This window comes from Labrus mixtus, chromosome 9 (genome assembly GCF_963584025.1).
Source record: "Labrus mixtus chromosome 9, fLabMix1.1, whole genome shotgun sequence".
Lineage (NCBI taxonomy): Eukaryota > Metazoa > Chordata > Actinopteri > Labriformes > Labridae > Labrus > Labrus mixtus.
The window spans coordinates 3,358,112-3,376,786 of NC_083620.1; the positions used below are offsets into that span (position 1 = coordinate 3,358,112).

The 18,675-nt window shown below is 41.7% G+C and overlaps 1 protein-coding gene across 2 annotated transcripts in view; it reads right to left on the reverse strand.

Annotated features, from left to right (window-relative positions):
* Window positions 1-17,934, reverse strand: part of LOC132980063 (large neutral amino acids transporter small subunit 4-like) — a 28,188-nt gene extending 10,254 nt beyond the window's left edge. For both annotated transcript variants that reach the window (XM_061045966.1, XM_061045965.1), the window contains exons 1-5: window positions 17,774-17,934; window positions 14,486-14,696; window positions 8,830-9,043; window positions 8,676-8,731; window positions 7,880-7,956 (exon numbers count right to left, since the gene is read on the reverse strand). In XM_061045966.1, coding sequence (XP_060901949.1) covers window positions 7,880-7,956; window positions 8,676-8,731; window positions 8,830-9,043; window positions 14,486-14,645 — 507 coding nt within the window. In that variant the 5' untranslated portion in view covers window positions 14,646-14,696; window positions 17,774-17,934. The remainder of the gene's footprint in view (window positions 1-7,879; window positions 7,957-8,675; window positions 8,732-8,829; window positions 9,044-14,485; window positions 14,697-17,773) is intronic.
* Window positions 17,935-18,675: the final 741 nt, after the last annotated feature.

The window sequence follows — 18,675 nt, forward strand, 5'->3', positions numbered from 1 at the left end:
TCACCTCTTCATCACCGCCTACAACCACTGACTCTCATCCTCTTCCCTTGACACTACTTCTATGTTGTATTGTTCTCTTAGTTTTTGCTTTGTTTTTTTTTTGTTGTTTCCTGTCAAAGCATCTTTGAGTATTTAGAAAAGCGCTATATAAATCTAATCTATTATTATTATTATTATTATTATTATTACTCTGTGAAAAAGTCTTTATGTTTTAGAAACTCTAACCACAATAATATTTTTGAAGTTAAAACTTGGAATTTATCATTTCCCATCAGTACAGATAGAAAGAAACAGGGCCACTGCAGTGTGAGTCAGTTCATATCCTCTCTGTCATTCACCTCCTCTGCGTCTCTCCCCGTAAATACACCCTGACTTGTTTATTCACTCTGGGAACAAGTTCATTTGGAGGAAGCATAGACGCCACCGGCAGTATTTTCTACAAACATAGATGAGAAGGAAAGAAACGAGAAAATCACCTAAGCAAACTGCCGTGTGAGAAGGAAAACTGTCTGTGTGTGTGTGAGTGTGAGCGTGTGTGTGTGTGTGTGTGTGTGTGTGTGTGTGTGTGTGTGTGTGTGTGTGTGTGTGTGTGTGTGTGTGTGTGTGTGTGTGTGTGTGTGCAGGAACAGGCTCCAACCAGAATAAAACAGAAGTCTAGTCTTTGTGATGCTGCGTGGTTACGTCGCACTGGGAGCTTTTCTGGGTTAATAGGTCTGAGTCACAGTCAGCTGCTGAGTTTCCTGAAAACACGCCACACACTGATTTGTTCTGCTAATCGTGGAAGTAGAAGTTGGGATTAATGGGTGCAAAAACAGTTTTTGTGTTAGAGCGTGTGTGTTGCTGTGAGGAGGAGCTGTCAGGCATAATAAGAAGCAGATAACAGTGTTTTTGTAGTTGTAGTCACTAACACATCAGTCAGGTAGACAGGTGTGATTGTGACAGTGAGGACAAAGAATGTGTTGTAGCTTCAGGCTCTAACAGACGCACACACAACTGACTGTGCAGCAACTGTACACACAAGATAACAGACGTGATGAATGTCACTGCCATGAAATGTGTCTGCATGAAAAAACAAACAGTGGATCCTATAGGTGATCTTTTGAGACCATGGAAACCTGCCAGCTCATCTGAAGTTCCCAGGGTCTTAGTTAAGCTCACATTTTAAGAGATCAGTGAAGAACATCTCTTAAGAACAAGGGGAGGTGAATGTATTCAGGCATGTGATTGGCAAAGGATGAAAAAGCAGGTAAAATACCCACAACCCACCCCCCTAAAAATAACATTTATATATCATTCTTTAAGCATCAACCTGTTGTTCAATGTCATGAAATAATGAAATAGATTTAAAGTTTTAAGTAGAGTCAGCAATTCCAATATAACGACGGCCATCATTCAGCTTCAAAACACATCTTTAGAAACCAGTGGATGATGTCACTGAGACTGCGTCCATGTTTTTTAAAGTCTAATGGTGCTTTCACATTTGCACAAAACTCCTCAGGGTGAGCTGCACGTGTGAATGCAAACAGATACATTTTCTGCATGAACTCGGGTTGAGCTGATGTGAGAACGCAGAAGGAAACATCCAGGAAATACCACCTCCCCCCACTCCCACCCTCCTGTGCTACAGGGATATTCTCCCGCTGTGAGCGACCTGTATGAACAGACAACTCAGAAGGATTCCAGGGCCAGCCTGTCTGAAAGTTTCTAGAAGCATGTGTGACAACTGCTTCTGATTGGCTCATACACAAAGTCAAAGTCAAGTGTACAAGAGAGAACATTCTGTGGTGCAAATGGCTTCAGACAAACAATTAAGAGATTACCAAAGTGATAAAGTTTTATCCTGAGTCAAGCATGACTGAACATAACAGATTTCAGTTCAATGCATCCAACTATTGTTGAAACTTTTTACTAAAAAACACAACTTCAAAGTGGTGCAAGAGTCAGCTGGGTTCGTCCTCTTGGGGATAAACAATGTCAGAATCAAATAAACAGCTTCAGTATAGAGATACGTCAAAGTGGAAAAAAGAGTTGGTGAAAAACAAACATCTGAGCGATATTTTCCCTGCAAAGAGACAATGTTTATTTTGTTGAGTTTCTGTCCTTCAAAGGAATGTGCTGCCTGTGTATCCCCATCAAGGTTATGTGATTATGTAGTACTGTTTGTTCTGTTTGTTTCCTCATCTATCCTTTTCTACCTCATTAGATACATGCTCTACTAATCTCCTAACTACTCCTGACCTCCCCTGAAGTACAAAAATAAGAAGCATTGCGTTCTTTATGAATCTCCAGAGAAAGGTGTTCATTTAAAAACACTAAGAGCAATCTTTTGTGTGGACACTCTTTCAAATAATAAAGCCCGTCTCCTCTGTTGTTGCCTCTCTCTTGAATAGCTTCTTTGTTAGCTCTGTGGTCGTACCGTATCCATGCACAGTTGAAGGGTACACACACAGATGGGCTCAGTGTTTGGACAGCCACTAAAGGTCTATTTCAGCGTCGGAGCAGTCACCTGTAGATAAGAGATCAGCGTTCGGTGACGGTTAAGAGCAGGTGAAGGGAGGGCATTTCATCAATATGTAGATGTTGCATTTCAGGGTTTTGTTTGAACAGTATCCAGGTGACTCAGTATTTAAAACAAGCACCGCTGTTTGCCATGACTCGGCGTGACATTTTGTTCAAGACTCATGGGTAAAGACAATTAACTTAGCAAAACCAGAAAATTCTCTTAGGCATGGGCAATGATGGATTAAACTAAATCCTCAGTGGAAAACGTTTCTTTTTTTGGCTAATCTAGAAACTTCTTAAACTCCCCTAAAAGCTCTAGAGCCACTGCCAAAATCAAAATGTCCTGGAACAATTCAAGAGCTTTTTGCCTTTATTTGACAGGACAGTGGAGAGGGAACAAAAAAAAAAAAAAAATTCCGTCTGCACATCTTTCTATCTAAAATGTGTTTACGGGAGTTGACTCAAATCTTTATCCCTGGCTAACCTGTTTTGAGAGTTTCTCAGTAAAAGTTTCCTGTTTTGCCACCATGCGTTGGTACACCTCACTCTGGATACGAGCATGTGCTGACGTGTGAAAATGAAAAAGGAAAAGGCAGAAACATGAGTGACAAAGAGGCCTAGGAGGGACAACAAGACAACATGCTGAGCTCAGGGGCCAAAAGGAAAAAGAGGAAACTGGACAGAGCCTTTGACAGGACAGAACAGAGAAACGAAAGAAGGAAGAGGCTTTTGCTGCAGTGAGTGGAAACTCCACTGAGAACCAGCTCTCACCGGCTCGGCCTCCATCCTTCATAAAGAGAAGCCAAGTGGACTGTAAGATTAGCAAACAGCAGCAGACAAACACCAGACTGCCTGCATTCCTCTATCGACCTGACGTCATCTTTTACTCAAACTAAGAGTCCAGTTTTATATACCAGCTGACGTCCACACCTAAAAGACAGAATGTTTCCACAAGAAACAAGTTCCTGGAAAGGTAGATCCATGTCAGAGAGAGTTTTAAGACCCCTCTGTGACTTTAAGAGATTAATGGTTATTTCAGCTGCACACAAATCCCTAAAACCTGCATCAACTGAGGCGTGCAAAGTATTTGATACCTTGTTTTTCTTAAACGATTCAATCTCAGTTAATTCAATAATTAAAAGTAAAGTAATATAAAGTACCAAATCTTTTAAAAAGGACATCTCTTCAGTCACGGAGAGTGATCCTGCCTCCTAAAATGTCTTGTCTCCTTTTCATTGCACTTTATCCTGGGAATACCGGTTGCTGTATTTTGTGTCACTTCTAAATGTTTCAGTATGAAACAATACATGTTGCTCCTGTTATTTCCATCTTTATTAAAAAGGAAATAATCTTCAGAAAAGGTAAAGGGGTAATAATGGATTTGAAGTGTCTAAAAATGTAAATTCTGGTTGCCGTTTTTTGTTTTGGATTTTGAAAATGTTAAAAAAATCAGAGAATCGAAAAAGACCAAGAACTTTGAGTTTTCTGTTGTGTCTTTCATCACAAGTCTTCTCCCCTTGCTGTTTCTCAAGTCATTTTGGAATATTTTGAAGAGTCAAGGGTTATGTTTATGTCTCTGGCAAACAAAAAACAGAGAGGTAACACTCTAAGTTTGCACAAAACACATTGGAAACGTCTCCATTTGTTTTTTCTAATAATAATACAAAAAAATGACCCAATAGGTGCCTATAGGACTTCTATTTTTGTTGCCAAGGGAATCAAACAGGTATTAATAATATATTTGAGTTTTACTAGAGTTATTTAGAAGTTCTGGTATCGGGACAACCCTAAAAGCTTCACTTCACTACACAAAGCCCGGCCACATGAGCCTGATAACAGCCGCTGTTGCTCTGTCTGGCTCGTTGGCATCTCAGATTACTCAGCAACTCCTGACCTTTGGCATTCACTCTCCTTATTTTCCATCTTCTCTTCATTTCTTGCGGTCACGTGCAGAAAACAGAGCAAATACTGTACGTCCATCTCACCCCGCCTTCTCTAACAGGGATAATATAGTGCATGCACTGATCTCACTGCCTCCCTGCTCTCATCCCTGCACTGAGCAGGATGAAGTGCATGTGCACCTCATAAATTTTCCACCTAACAGGAAATCACTCTGTGTTTTTCCTCTAGCCCCCACCCCTGGATGTTTCAGTCATTGGGGGAGAAAATACAGACAGTAAGATTTCTCAATAAAAAAAAGAGAAAAAACATTTACATCAGTGTTTGCTTTTTGACTGATGAGGTCATCAGTGAGCTTTAAAAAGTGTTCCCAGATGATCTGGTGACAGAAATGGGAACAGAGGAAGTAAACATTATAAGGCATCTGATGGAAAGCAGATCAGGGTGGCGAGCACGGCTTTGCGCACATGGAGATGAAACCCAGGAAATAAGAGGGGGCTCCAACACGTGCAGCCAACAGGACAGGAACAGGAGGAGGAGCATGGACATGTAGCATTTCAGGAAAAGACTGTGAGATTCTGCGTAACATGAGGCTGTTTACAGGCTGGAAAAATGGAAGGAATGGAGGGCGGAGAGGGCATGAATAAGCACCCTGCCTCCTCCTCCTCCTCTTTTCCTCAGTTTCACTCCCTGTTTTTCATTAGCTGGGACATTGAGTGCTGAGTGTGCATTCACAGGCGAGAATGAGGAAGTAAAACAATTAGAAGAGGAAAAGAAGAAGACGGGAAAAGAGCAAAATGAAAAGAGGAGTGATGAAGAAAGAAAGCACAGTGAATGAAATCCACTGTTATGGTCCCAATAAGGTTTATCATGAAACCAGAATTTAAAATGTGATATTATTCCAGTTACAATCAAACAACATGGACACCTGTTTGATACCATGGCAACTAAAAAAGAAGTCCCAGACACCATATATTATATATACATGATCTAAAACAGTGATCGTTAAAAGAACAAAAATAAGGAATCATTTATCACTGAACAAACATGTCATATAAATGTTCAATTCAACTTTTTGAAGCTGCAGCCTGGCCATGAGATTTGTGTCTCAGTAGGAAAATCCAAGAGAAAAAAAACCCCCAGAAATAAAGAAGAACCGAACGACTGAAGCAAACTCTTACTGAGCCGAGATCATGTTGACCTACAAAAATTCAAAGACCCATGATGCATGACATGCTGCGTCAGAGCTTTTGAGTTCCTGGGAAATCAAGGTTGCAGGTTTCTTTAAATAGCCGGTTACCTCTCTAACAACCCGTCGCTCCCACAGATATTGGAAAGGGCAGCGAGAGGGGAACAGCCAAAGATCAAATCTTTTTCCTTCGGCTCTGAATATACCTGCCATGCTCCAAACATGTTAGCTTTTTCAGGACTGAAGTAGTTATGATAAAGGTGAATTGATCTATCGCTCCCTTGTTTGTAGCACTTTGTCCTGCATGAATGTGGAGCTTAAATCAAGTGTGAAGTTTTTAGTTTTTAGTTTCGCTGACTGCAACCTCCCAATAAAAATGTCTTTTTTTCAGGACAAGTTTAGTTTATGAAGTCTTTAACGTCTCCTGAAAGCTCACCACTATTCTAACATTAGCGTGGTTAGACAGCAGGAGACAACACTTCAAGGAAAAATATACGACCTGCCGGTACTTGCAACAAGGCAGCAGCAGCAAAGAAACATTTGTCGAGGCCTGCAGGGAGCTGTAAGTCAACACGCTGTGGGTTAGATACCCTGCACAGCTAAAACAACACACACAGCTGACTACAGTAGCATACAGTACTCCTGCATGCACTCGTTTAGACAGTTGTGTGCAGGTCCAGCTTTAGAGCGAGCAGCTGAAACCGGAGATGACAAAAACAACCCTGAGCACAGACTAAAGACTCAGAGGCTGAGGGTTTGGGGAGGGGGGAGGAGGGGCACAGTGAAAAACCAGCTGAGCAACTTTTGTGTTTTTGTGTTTGTGTGTGACAGTCAGGGTCCCTGTGGGCAGTCTGAATAGGAAGCAGAGGAGGTCTGGGTGGTTCCCCTGTCGCTGCTTCCTGTTTGTCTCCTCAGCAACAATCTGTCTCTGCTCTTTGTGCAGAAAAAGTCACAGTCTACTCAGGCTTCAAGTGACGCTGTTACAAGAAAATATCTGCCGTGTAATAACACAATAACTTGTGATGATTTGCGTAGTGGGGGGGGTGGGGGGGGGGGGGGGGGGGGGGTGAATACCCAGGATGTTTTGTGTGAGTTATAGAAATCTAAACCAACACCCTAAAAAATCTGCTTTCATCTACAAACCCCCCTTGTGCTGCTGGAACAATCCCACACCTGTAGACATGCACACACTCACGCTTAGGATGCATGTGATCTGTGTGGATGAAATAATAATGAGGAGAGGTCTTTTTTTGGATCGTAGCGAGAGCAGCAGCAGCAGCAGCAGCTCTGGAGTTTGTGAATAATAGATCACTGAATGCAAACTCGCTGACTTTATAAACCACTCTCTCTCCCTCACGTTGCCTCTCCTGTGATGATGCAACATCTCCTCCGACTGATGAGATCATCCTGACTGCTGGCTTGTCCTTATCCACTCCATCACCCCACATCTCTGCTCATCCTTTAACTCCCAGGGGTCTCTTGTCAGCTGCTCGGCCGTCTGTCTCCGGTCTCCTCAACCGTTCTTTTTTTTTTTAAATGTTCCCCCGTTCTCTCTCTCTCTCTCTCTGATGTCTCTCTTCCTCCTTCTCTCTCCTCAGTCACACTTGTTTTTTTCCTCTCTCCCTCAGTGTCCTGTCCCCTGTCTCGCTCTGCTCTTCATATCCACAACATGTCTTTTGAAATCATGGCATCCCCCCTCCCTTTTCTTCTCTTCATTACCCAACATGTCAAATCTAAGTAGCACACTGTTCTGGTCTCCCTGTTTTGATTTACATCCTTAGTCTTGAACATTGCGTTCTGTGCTGTGCTTCTGCAACGCCCAAACACAATGTGAATTCACAGACTGGGTTGACAATGTTACGCTGTCGCAGAATCAATTTAAATATATATTTATATAAATGTACAAAGTTGGATGATGGCTGAGCTTAGTTATGGCACTATTGCGCAAAAAAGCAGTCTGAAAAGGGCTAATGTTTTTTCCGCTACAGGCATACCTTCATACAAATATCAAGCTACCAGTGTGTTGTACCTTCCAAGAATTTTATCCAAAAGTTAAATAAGCCATGTGGACTCTATGAGTGCACATTCAGCCTGCAGAGGGTGTTCATATGTTCATATGAGCTGTCATCATATGTCTCTCTGCCTGACACTCAACATTTTGGATAATTCTCCAATAACAACACGATTCCAGCAGGATCACTAGTGCAGTTTAACATCTGCATGAACTGCATCAAGTTTGAGCATCTTAAATCTACAGGTAATGTAATCCAAGTTTATTTTCCCACTTACTGTCAGAGAAGTAAAGGTCATGCACATTCCTCCGAACCCGTTCATCGCCAGAGCAAAGAAGATCAGCATGGACAGATCTGCAAGAGGAAGAGCACATCAGTGACACGGACAGATGTGGTTAAACTGCTGACTCATGGCTACTTCCACTCCTCCTATCCAATTGCACTGCACAGCTCCTACATTGCACCTTTTGTACATTTTGTGTTTTTTATTTTTTATATTTTACATTTTTAAATTCTATTTTATATATTGTAATATCTTCTTATACTGTATTATTTAAGTTGTTGCTAGTTCTGCTTTATTTCCCTGTTCATTGTTTAGCACCAATACACCAAGTCAAATTCCTTGTATGTGTAAATGTACTTGGCAATAAACCCCGATTCTGATTCTGATTCTGATTCTGATTCTGATTCTGATTGATTTTAGTGGCAGAGCTGCATCAATGCATTGTGGACCTGCGTGCTTGTGTGTCAGTGTGGGGAACAGGACCACGATGAAGAGGTGATGCTGCCCATAAGTGAATGTATGATGCTGTTAGACGATGTATGTGATGGGGCGCTGGTGTCGCAGTGGTTAGTGCACGCGCCCCCATGTATGGAGGCTGTAGTCTTCCAGGCGCGCGGCACCAGGTTCAGATCCGACCTGTGGCTTCTTTCCTGCATGTCATTACCCCCTCTCTCTCTTTCCCCCATGTCTGACTCTATCCACTGTCCTATCTCTCAAATAAAGGCCCAAAAAGCCCAAAACTAAATCTTGAAAAAAAAAGATGTATGTGATGACGTGCAGGGACACTCACTGTTGGGGTCACTGGCACCGTAGGCGATGAGGAGGCAGGAGAAAGCAAAGCAGGCACTGTGGACACAAAGACAGGGCATTTAAATACCAAAACAAACGAACATGTAAGAATCCAGAGAAGAGAAGTAGACTTTGACTTCGTGCTCCAGGCTTACCTGCCCAGAAGTCGGAGCTTCCGCGGACCGTATTTGTCCATGACGATGCCCAAGGGCAGTGTGATGGCCGACAGCAGGAAGGAGCCCACAGTGAAGGCCAGGTTCAGCATCTCGTCCTGGTCGTTGCAGATGGGCCAGCCGTTCTGCTCCAGGTACTCCTCGGCTGGTTCTTCTAATGTGGACGTATTGGAGATGTTGAGGCTGGAGCTGTTGTCTGCACGGTGACAGTAATGAGAGAAGAGAGGAAAAAGGCTTCAGATGTTAATGTCAGAACACTGAAACACATATTCTTTACTGGATTTCTTATCCTGGTGCTCACAAAAGAGAGTGAACTTTAAAAATTGAAACACGCCTGGCATAAAAAAGATATGTCAGTCTACTATTCTGTGATGCACACATTGCACAAAAAAACATTTTATTTGTTGATTTCTCAGTTTTTAGGAAGTGAAAATGTTCCAACGTCACAACCTTCCTTCAGCCGGTTGAAACTCGTCTATAAATCTGTTAAATTATGGAGTATTGGCGCTTCAGATCAGTCTTTGAGTATCTGCTTCGCTGCAACAACCACGATCTGTTTTCTCTTTACTGGCAACTCCGACGACGGATCAGATCAAAGTTGTGACTCGTCATTCTAAAAGGTCAAGGTGTGATGGTGAATAAACAACCTCTTGATGTTTCAAATGAACACATTTGTAATATGTAAGGGTTAGAGGCCTGACCTCCAACATGTCCCCCCTCCCTCTCTTGGTGCTGAGTGGCTGATTTATAAAGCAATGAGACTCATTAAAGGTCAGATGAACAAACCAGGCTATTTCGGGCGCTTGTTTACCTCGTATTGTGTTGTTCTCCCTCCCAAGTGACCCCCTGGCGAGCTAGGTGGAGGGGAACTTTATGCGACACCCTCATCCAAACACACAAGGCCGAATCACTTGTACACACAGTCCACTGAGTTCATGTTGAGTCTATTTTGGTCTATCAGCTCTGTTAAGACTGTTGCTTCTGACGATACTCGACATCAGACAGACCGATAGCATACAAATAAAACAGCTCCTCGCTCACCTTGACTTGTTTTTGGTCAAACTCTGAGAGAACAATAGAGACAGACTCAGCTGTTTCCAACATATTTGATGTCTGGAGGAGGGGGGGTTTCTTAATCTCAGTCCTGCAGCTGTAAGTTGTAAACAGCAGCTAAAGTCTGTGCTGCATCATACTAACACGAGAACAAAATAAATCTGCTTTCAGGGCCTGTTTTGGTCTCAGAGGAGAGTGTGATGTTTATTTCTACCTCTGTTGAGCCAGCTTACAGCTAAAAGGGGGGGGGGGCTGATGTTGTTCACTGGGCTAAGGGGGAAAATGCAGAGAAACAACAGGAAGCTATTATGTCACATTAAATGCATCGTGGTACAGAAAGTTGAGGTGAGGATAAAGTGGGGGAAAGGTAACAGGGCTAAATGAACATCTGATGACTGCTTTGGTGTTTTTTACTGCAGTACATACTGTACATTCTCTCAGGGCCTCGTACTGCACAGCTTATACTGCGATATTAACTATCTAACGTTTACCGGTGTTAAGGTTCACAGGGTGACCGTGTTAACTTTCAAGATTCAAGATTCAAGATTTTTATTTGTCACATGCTCATACAGATGTGTAGTGAAATGTAAAGACTGTTCCGCAAGGCCATGCAATAACACTCAAATTACTAATACACATATATACAGTAATATATAACTATAATGTAAAATTTAAAAAGAAATATTTGAATATACAAAATATAGAATAATGTAAACAGTGTAAAGTGTCAGTGTGTCAAAGTGCAATGTGCAGATTGGAATATATGGTGTGTGTGCATCATGTAGTCACAGTTCTTGTTGGATCAATGTATCCTTCCATCTTGAATGTCTGCACATTCAGCACGGTTCATCCTCTTGAGACCATGAATGTCTGTACAAAATAATGTTAAGATCAATCATTTTTTTGATATTTAATTGGTAGAGCCGCAGACCAACATTTGCAGTCAAGTACACTGACTGTATAAACATGGACGTAGTGTCAGTGTTTATGAACAGGCGTTATGAAGCACAACAGTGGCGGTCGCCATATTGGAACGCTGACTCTAACTAACTTCTGGGCAAATTCACCTACAGGCAAAGAGGTGAAGTGGAGATGGGATAAATGTATATCATGGTTGTGGAGCCCATCTAGCTCATCCTCTAGCATATTTTTAACTAGGAAAACACTGGAACAAAGCCGACAGTTTGAGGGCAGCAACAGGTTTTAAATGCCAATAACTCGGCATTTTTCAACACACAAAAAAAACACAGCAAAAAGGAGCAATAGATATTTCCTTCAGAAGTAAAATACAACCAAATTTTCCCCTTTCTCCATCAACATGGCGCCACCAGACATCCACAACTTACAGCCTTAATATGCTTTTAAATAGACATTTAAATATGGGACCTAATGGGAAGGCCTTGTTTTTTGCAGATACTCGAGGAATTGCAGCTTTTTTCACTTCTTGACTTCATTTTTTCAACACCTGGAGGTTTCCGCTCAGTGAAGATCGAGCCACGCTGAAAGCTGCTGTATCAGCTTTGGAAATCATTTTGTGATAACATCGAGCACATTATGTGCTTTCCTACAGGCTGATATTTAAAGGGTTTAGAGGGGCATTAAGTGCTGACTGTAGGTCTATAAGACAGCAGCAGTGGTTCCCCTAGCAGGCTCATCTGCTGACTCATGAAATGGCCTCAACAGACCTGAGTCAATACAGGAAGAACCCTGGCCCCACAAGCACACATACAGCGCAGCACTGTGCAGGTTGACTAAACCTGCCGTCCTTCAGAGGGTGTTCCTCTCTATGTCAATAGTATGTGGTGTGTGTTCTTTGTTTGATGCCACTCCTTCCTCTTCAATGAACCATACAGAAAATGTCAAATAGACTCTTCTCCTTCAGTCATTTTGTTTTCATGATTAGGATGCAATAACAACTTGTTTTCCCTGGCTCCACTGTTATGACTATTATTTACATGCAGACAGCTCCATGACACAGGACTCAATCCACATAGAAACATCACACTGACAGAGGAGCACTCACAAGAAGTAATGGTGCCTCCTCTAATGCAACAGTGGCAGTATCAACAAAAATGTGTACAATTGTCTGAAGTGCTTCTGCTTCTTGTGATTACAGGCTGCTTTTATGAGGATGCAGTCGCGGTGATGTGATCAAGAGGGCATTGAAAAGATCATTCACAGCCTCAGGCTAACATGAAACACCAAAGTTACATCTCTTTCTTTCTGCTGTGTGAAGAACTCGAGGCAAACGCACAACTCACACCACCAGAGGAGGACAGTAAAAGCTCTACTTTCAACTTCAAGTTCTCCAAAACGTCCATGAGTCAGACAGCTCCTCCTCTGCACACCAGAAGCAGAACAATGCTGAACATCTACACATTTCCCCCTGAGGACAAATACATTTACTTTACAGTGAGTGGAACTCCTGCTCACCTTAAAAACAGTGTGTGTGGCACCTGACCTGACAAAAACAGTGTATGTTCAGCCAAAGCTGATTTAACAGCTTTCAGCAGGTCAGAGGGGGGGGGGGACGAGTCAGTCGAGATAGGGGGCAGACCTTACTTAAATAGAAGACATTTTCCTTTGCATCTCAGATCTAGAAGTGCAAATGATGTTAAAAAATTGTACTCCTGGGGCACTGGTGGCGCAGTGGTTAGTGCGCGCGCCCCATGCATGGAGGCTGAAGCCCTCCAAGCGGGCGGCCCAGGTTCAAATCCAGCCTGTAGCTCCTTTCCCTGCATGTCATTCCCTACTCTCTCTCCCTGATTTCCAGCTTTATCCTCTGTCCTATCTCTCCAATAAAGGCACAAAAAGCCCATCTTAAAAAAGAAAAAAGTTATTCTGTGTTCAAGGCTAAAATTGTATGAATACATCGCATTTGCCAAATAGACATAATTTTACAGCTTCTTGATTAATCAAGAAGAGGTGTCAGTGGTCTAGTGGTTAGCTCACACACTGCATGTACAGAGGCCTTAGTCCTCGAAGTGGGCAGCCCGTTTTCAAATCCTTTCCCGCATGTCATTCCCCACTCTCTCTCTCTACCCGATTTCTGACTCGATCCACCGTCCTATTTGTAAAATGAAGGCATAAAAAGCCCAAAAACAAATCTATAAAAAAAAGTCTTGGTTTCCACGACTCAACCACACAGGGCTTTCATCACTGCTCCATTGTAGAAAACAAAGAGACAAACACACAGATGGAGACTCAATCAGCAGATCAAAGACACTAAGTCAGCCTGTGTGATCAGCACTGTGGAGAATGAAGGGATGAATGGACTCATTCACACTTCAGTCTGCTTTCATGGAGCTGGAGACGACTACACAAACCTCACTGATGATGAAAATAGACACTAGCTGTCATTCTCGTTTTGTTTTAATCTGATTTGCATTGCTTCTGTGACAAAGAGTGCTTATAAAAATCCTGGTTATAAGAGGAACTAAAGCTTTCATCTGATTTAGTTTTTTTCCCCAAAGCAATTTTTGTTCCATAACAGCTCAAACTAATAAAGAGTCACTGAGTGGAGCAACTGTCTGTGTCCGCCTTTCATCAAATGGGACAAAGAACAGAACACAATGACAATAAAATAACCTGCTGTGATCTTTCTCCTGGTTTACTTTGCAGGAGCAAATCAGGGCTGCTACAAAGGCTGTCCAGAGCTTCAAGTCCTGCTGCTGCCCTAGTTACTTGTTTTCCATGAGGAAATGCACACTGTTGGATCAATAACATGTGCGTAGTAGAGGGGGGGGGGGGGGGGGGGGGGTTGTAAGTAGGGCAGACTTTTTGATACCACTGAGACAAAAATAGAAGTCCTATCCACCCAGTGTTGGGCAATTTCTTATTTTGAATTAACAGAACTTACAACACTACACTGTCTAAATTGTACAAATATATTAGTAACATTGGGATTTGTGCATCAGGCTTTAATTGTTGTTGGCCTCCCTGTTCTCTCATGCACCTTTCTTATGACATAGACCTAGTTGTTGTTGTTTTAAAAGCTGCAGCACTTTTTGAGTGTCAGTCATTTAAAACAACAGAGATTGTTGCCTTTTCAAATGTGTCGCTTTTAAAAAGTAGCATAGGAGGAAAACTTTGACAACATTAAGTCAAATCTGTTAACGGGTCATGTGTGTAATGGAGATGAGGTTAATATGTCAGTGTTGATTTGAGGCTGTGATGGAGGGGCCCGCAATGTGAGATCTTTCCATGGGGGCCCTGAAAAGGGAATCGTGCAGGTCACTGTGAAACCTGACCTTTGAAGAAAAAGTCTTTTGATGTCCGTAAATGTGTTTAATTCGATCTCACCTGCAGATCATCGGCTGGTCTTACTCATCAGTAACATCTTTAAAGATAGAGTGTATCCTATTTGCCATTTTCAGTTAGAGTTTTATGTCCCGTCTTTATCTGCAAAGTTATTAGTAACCAAAGAAAAACATAACTGTGGAAGTATTTATTTACATTCAATTTGAGATAGCCTACTTATATAGGTTTAGATACTTTAAAATAGCTGAGTATACTACTCAAATAAACCTCCACCGAGCATTGTTCACCGTTGTTAAGTGTAATAACCCACACAAAGCTGACCCACCTGGTCCTTTGCACAGGTACGAGTAGAAGCCTTCAGACTTGAGCATGATGAGCAGGGATCCCCAGCCCAGCAGCACAGCAGAGAAAAGCAGGTTCTCTATCACGGCCGTCACCGCCATCCACCAGCGGCGGGAGAAAGCTGTCGCCAAGGTCGGAGCCATCTTAGCAGGGTTGGAGGTAGCACTTCACTGATGGAGGGAGGCTTCTGGAGCCTGGAAGCACAGAGGGAGTAGTTAGGAGTCAGGACATGAAGGATATGTTCTTCTGATTATCTATAGTTCAGATTGATTATCCATCTTTAAACAGGAGCTGTAGTCTGTTTCTCTTCATTTATGGGGGGGGGGGGGGGGGGGGACCCAGGGTCAAATCCTTTACATGAATAAACCTTCTTTGTTATTAAAGCTGGCGTTCACATTAAATAGTTTATAATGAGTCTCTGGGTCTGGATTGAATACATTTCTTTGTCCTTGCCTGATGTTCATTTTGAGGAGGGACTTCTTCCACAAACAGAACACAGCTGAGACCTTCTGCTGAGCAGACCCCTCCTATAAATATTACTAACTCCCGCCCACTTGTCTTTCTGATTGGCCGCTGGTGACATAGCTCGTGCAGCAGCTACACGTGAGGTTGATGTTGCGTTCAGAGCAGAACCAGTGGTGGGAGACAACAGTGAGGTCTATATCATAGAATAAAACATTGTTCATGCTGTGCTGTTACAGAACAGAAAATATAAATTAAAACCTTTTCAATAAACTATTTATAAACACATCGAGTACAGCTCTTAAAGGGTCGTGGATAAATAGGAGATGTAATGAATAATAGAAGGCATCCTTAAATTGGAGGTTAAAGCCTTCTAGACAGGACACAAATATTTGATATGTTTCCTTGTTTGTGTGAAAACATAAACAGGATGAGTGTTGTGTTTGAGTGAATCTGTGTCGACTGAGACGAGTGCTCTTTGGTAAAAACAAGTGTGTGTTTACAGGAAACTCCTCTGCTGTACTGCTGTACCTGAATGTAACACAAGCTCGAGCCGGTTCGAACCAGTGCGGCGCGAGACTCGATGTCTTTACCTGTCAACGCTCGTGCTCGTGTTTTATACAGTAGTTAGGCCTGTTTGGATTTACAATGAAGGGTAATGGGGGAGCATTAAGTGTGTGTGTGTGTGTGTGTGTGTGTGTGTGTGGGTGTCTCTGTGTTTAAATGTTTTGGATTTACCTTTTATTTTGATTTTGATTATGATTAATTTATGTTTTGTAAGGACCCCCTTGAAAATGAGATGATGCATCTCAAGGGGCTATCCTTGAAATAAATGACAAATTAATGTAAGAACAAAGAAATAATTAAAAGAACGTGAACTAGTAATAATGTTAGTTATTCTGACAAATTTCGTTTTATTGCATAAAATGACAATAAAGTGTTTTATGTCTTAAATAAGAGCGTGTACTATTCGAAAGTCAAGAAACAACAAGCTTTGCTCTCGAGGAATGCAGGATGCAAATATAACCTGTGTTGAACCATGTTAAGAAGCTATGCACCCTCAGGCGTCTTTATTCACTTCCTTTGTGTTTCCTCCTATTCTACAAGTGTTTTAAACTGTAACCACGCTGTCCTACTTCTCTGAATGAAAAAATGTTTTTGTCTTAAGTGCAACTTGATGTCACTCATCTCCCTCAACATCGAGGACAATAAAGACTGAAAGAATAAAACGATGAAATAGGCTCCACAGTTCTGCACTTCTTCTCTGTAATGTTTTTGTTTTGGTCGGAGCTTCTTCGTCGTTCTGAGAACAAAGTCATCATCATATCTGCTGTGAATGAAGAGCAGAGAGAGAACTGGTCTGAACTGGACTGGAATCATCCGCACAATACACCCCCCCACCTTCCCCAATCTGCATCTCCAATCTCCTCCCAGCACAGAGTCCAGTTAGCGTCAACAAAACCCCCAGTGTTCCGGTTTTTACTTTCAAAATAAAAGCCAAGCGAACGTTTCTGGTTTTAAGGTATTATGATCACCATTAAGGCTTGATTCTAGCTACCAAACTTAAGCTGTAGGGTGAATATTTTTAAGTTTTTACCACCTCAAAACACAAAAAACACAGCTTAGGTAAAATAATAGACAACACACTGTAAAATAGAATAAGAAACAACAAGATAATACTATTATTGATCCCTGCAAGAGAGAAAGTCAAAAATAGAAAGTAGCCCAGATAAAGAATGATAAAAAGAAGATGAATGGAAAATAAAAAGATAAAAAATAAAATATGAGCTTGGCCTAAATCTGATTTACAAGGGAGTAAACTTCACTTTACGGGACAATATAAGATGTGCTGTGCAGTTAAGAGTTATAAGTCTATAAAGGCAGTTTTCCAGTTTAACACAGAATAGTCTGGATATGCCTGGTAAAAAAAAAAAAGCCTACATGAAGCAGGCCTACATATTCCACCAACACATAAAATAGTAAGTTTAAAATTGTCTTAATTTAACAACACCTGAGAGAAAAACAAAGAAATACAGCCTTAATAGTTAATAAGACCGAATTTGTTTTCAAACATTTGCTACCTTGTGTTTGTTTGTGATGTTGGTTGATGATTATATGTTTACTGCTCATTGTATTTGTTTAATTGTTAGTCTTACTTTTATTAACAAGTTTGTCAATAAATCCGTGCTTTTAACTTGAAGTAAATATCTGCACTTTCCCCGGAAATGTGTGGGGTGTTGATCGGTAACTTCACGCATCTAAACTAGAAGCGCTCAGCTGTTCAGTATCAACAACAGTAAGGGGAATTACCGTCATCACCTCTGAAACAAAGACACAAGAAACAACAGCTGGCAACAAGAAAAACCTGCAGAACCGAAAGGCTCCACTTTTAAATCTGCTGCCCCACATCATGTCTCTATGACATTTTTTATTTAATGTCACAAATTAAATCTGAACTTTTAACCGTCATCGTGCAGAACAAGGAAACGGAAAATGGTGTTTGTCATCATGATGACAATGAAAGAAACTGTGAACTTTATCTGCTTTAACCTTATCATCAATGTGTCAATAAACAGGATCAACACAATAAGAGGAGGAGAGGAAATGACTGAGTGGATAAAAACACTGATAAGTCTTTAAGTTGAAGCTTCTTCTCTGCAGCCATTAAACACTAACAGAGAAGAGACTGTCCCTACATGATGCCTGTGTCATGAGAAAATACTGATTCATTTGAGTATGTCCAAACATGAGTCTGCTTCTCCTTCAGTAAAGTGAACTGCATGGAGCATCCTTGGTGCGGTCATCCTACCTGAGTCCTGGATTCAGGGCACAAAACAAGACCGGCTCTGTTTTCTGTCGGATCCGCGTCTGCACGTCCGAATGTCCCCCGACGACAAACACACAAAGCACCGGTGGAGATTCACACGTTGGTTTCTTTCAATCACTCTTTCACTTCTCATCATTGCTCATTGCTGCAGCTTTATAGCAGCTCGGCAGCAGTGTACAAAAACAACACTGCCTCCCTATTGGCTGACGGCTGAGCTAGAGACATACAGAAGCCAATCAGAGCGCGGCAATCATATTACATGTGTGATATTTCTCAATACTAAACATTTTGTCGGGAAAACAGCTTTCTCAGGTTTTCTCGGACACCGTCTGTAAATGTGTTGATAAAGATGTAATGGACATGTTTCCTATGAAATGAGCCAATCAGAAGATTCATCAATAAGACAACACAGAACAACACTGTGTGACCTATAAGAGCTGAAATACATGGCAATACCATATATACAACTTTGTAACGTGAAAGTAGCATTCTTTTGAATTCACTATTCAAATACATTAACAGTAATTAAGATAAAAGGTTACTAGGAAAAGAACATGTTAGTTCCAGCTTTAATAATTACAACCCAGACATAGAGGTCGTCCAGATACTCTAATCCTGAATCCAACGTGTTATGAGACAAAGACTCAGAAAAGTCTCACTGAAGTGAAAATGTATGAACAAGCTTCAACTCTGTTGGTCTCTTTGTCACAAATGTACAGGGCTTATGTTTAAAGTTTCCAGCCGCGCCTACAGAGAGCTACATATAGGACATAACTCCTGACCTCAGCATATGTGGTGACTCACTGTTTACCTCCAAGTCCATGCCTAAACATTTGTGCTCCTAGAAGTCCAGGAGAGGAGGGTTCAGCTGCAGCTGAAAACAA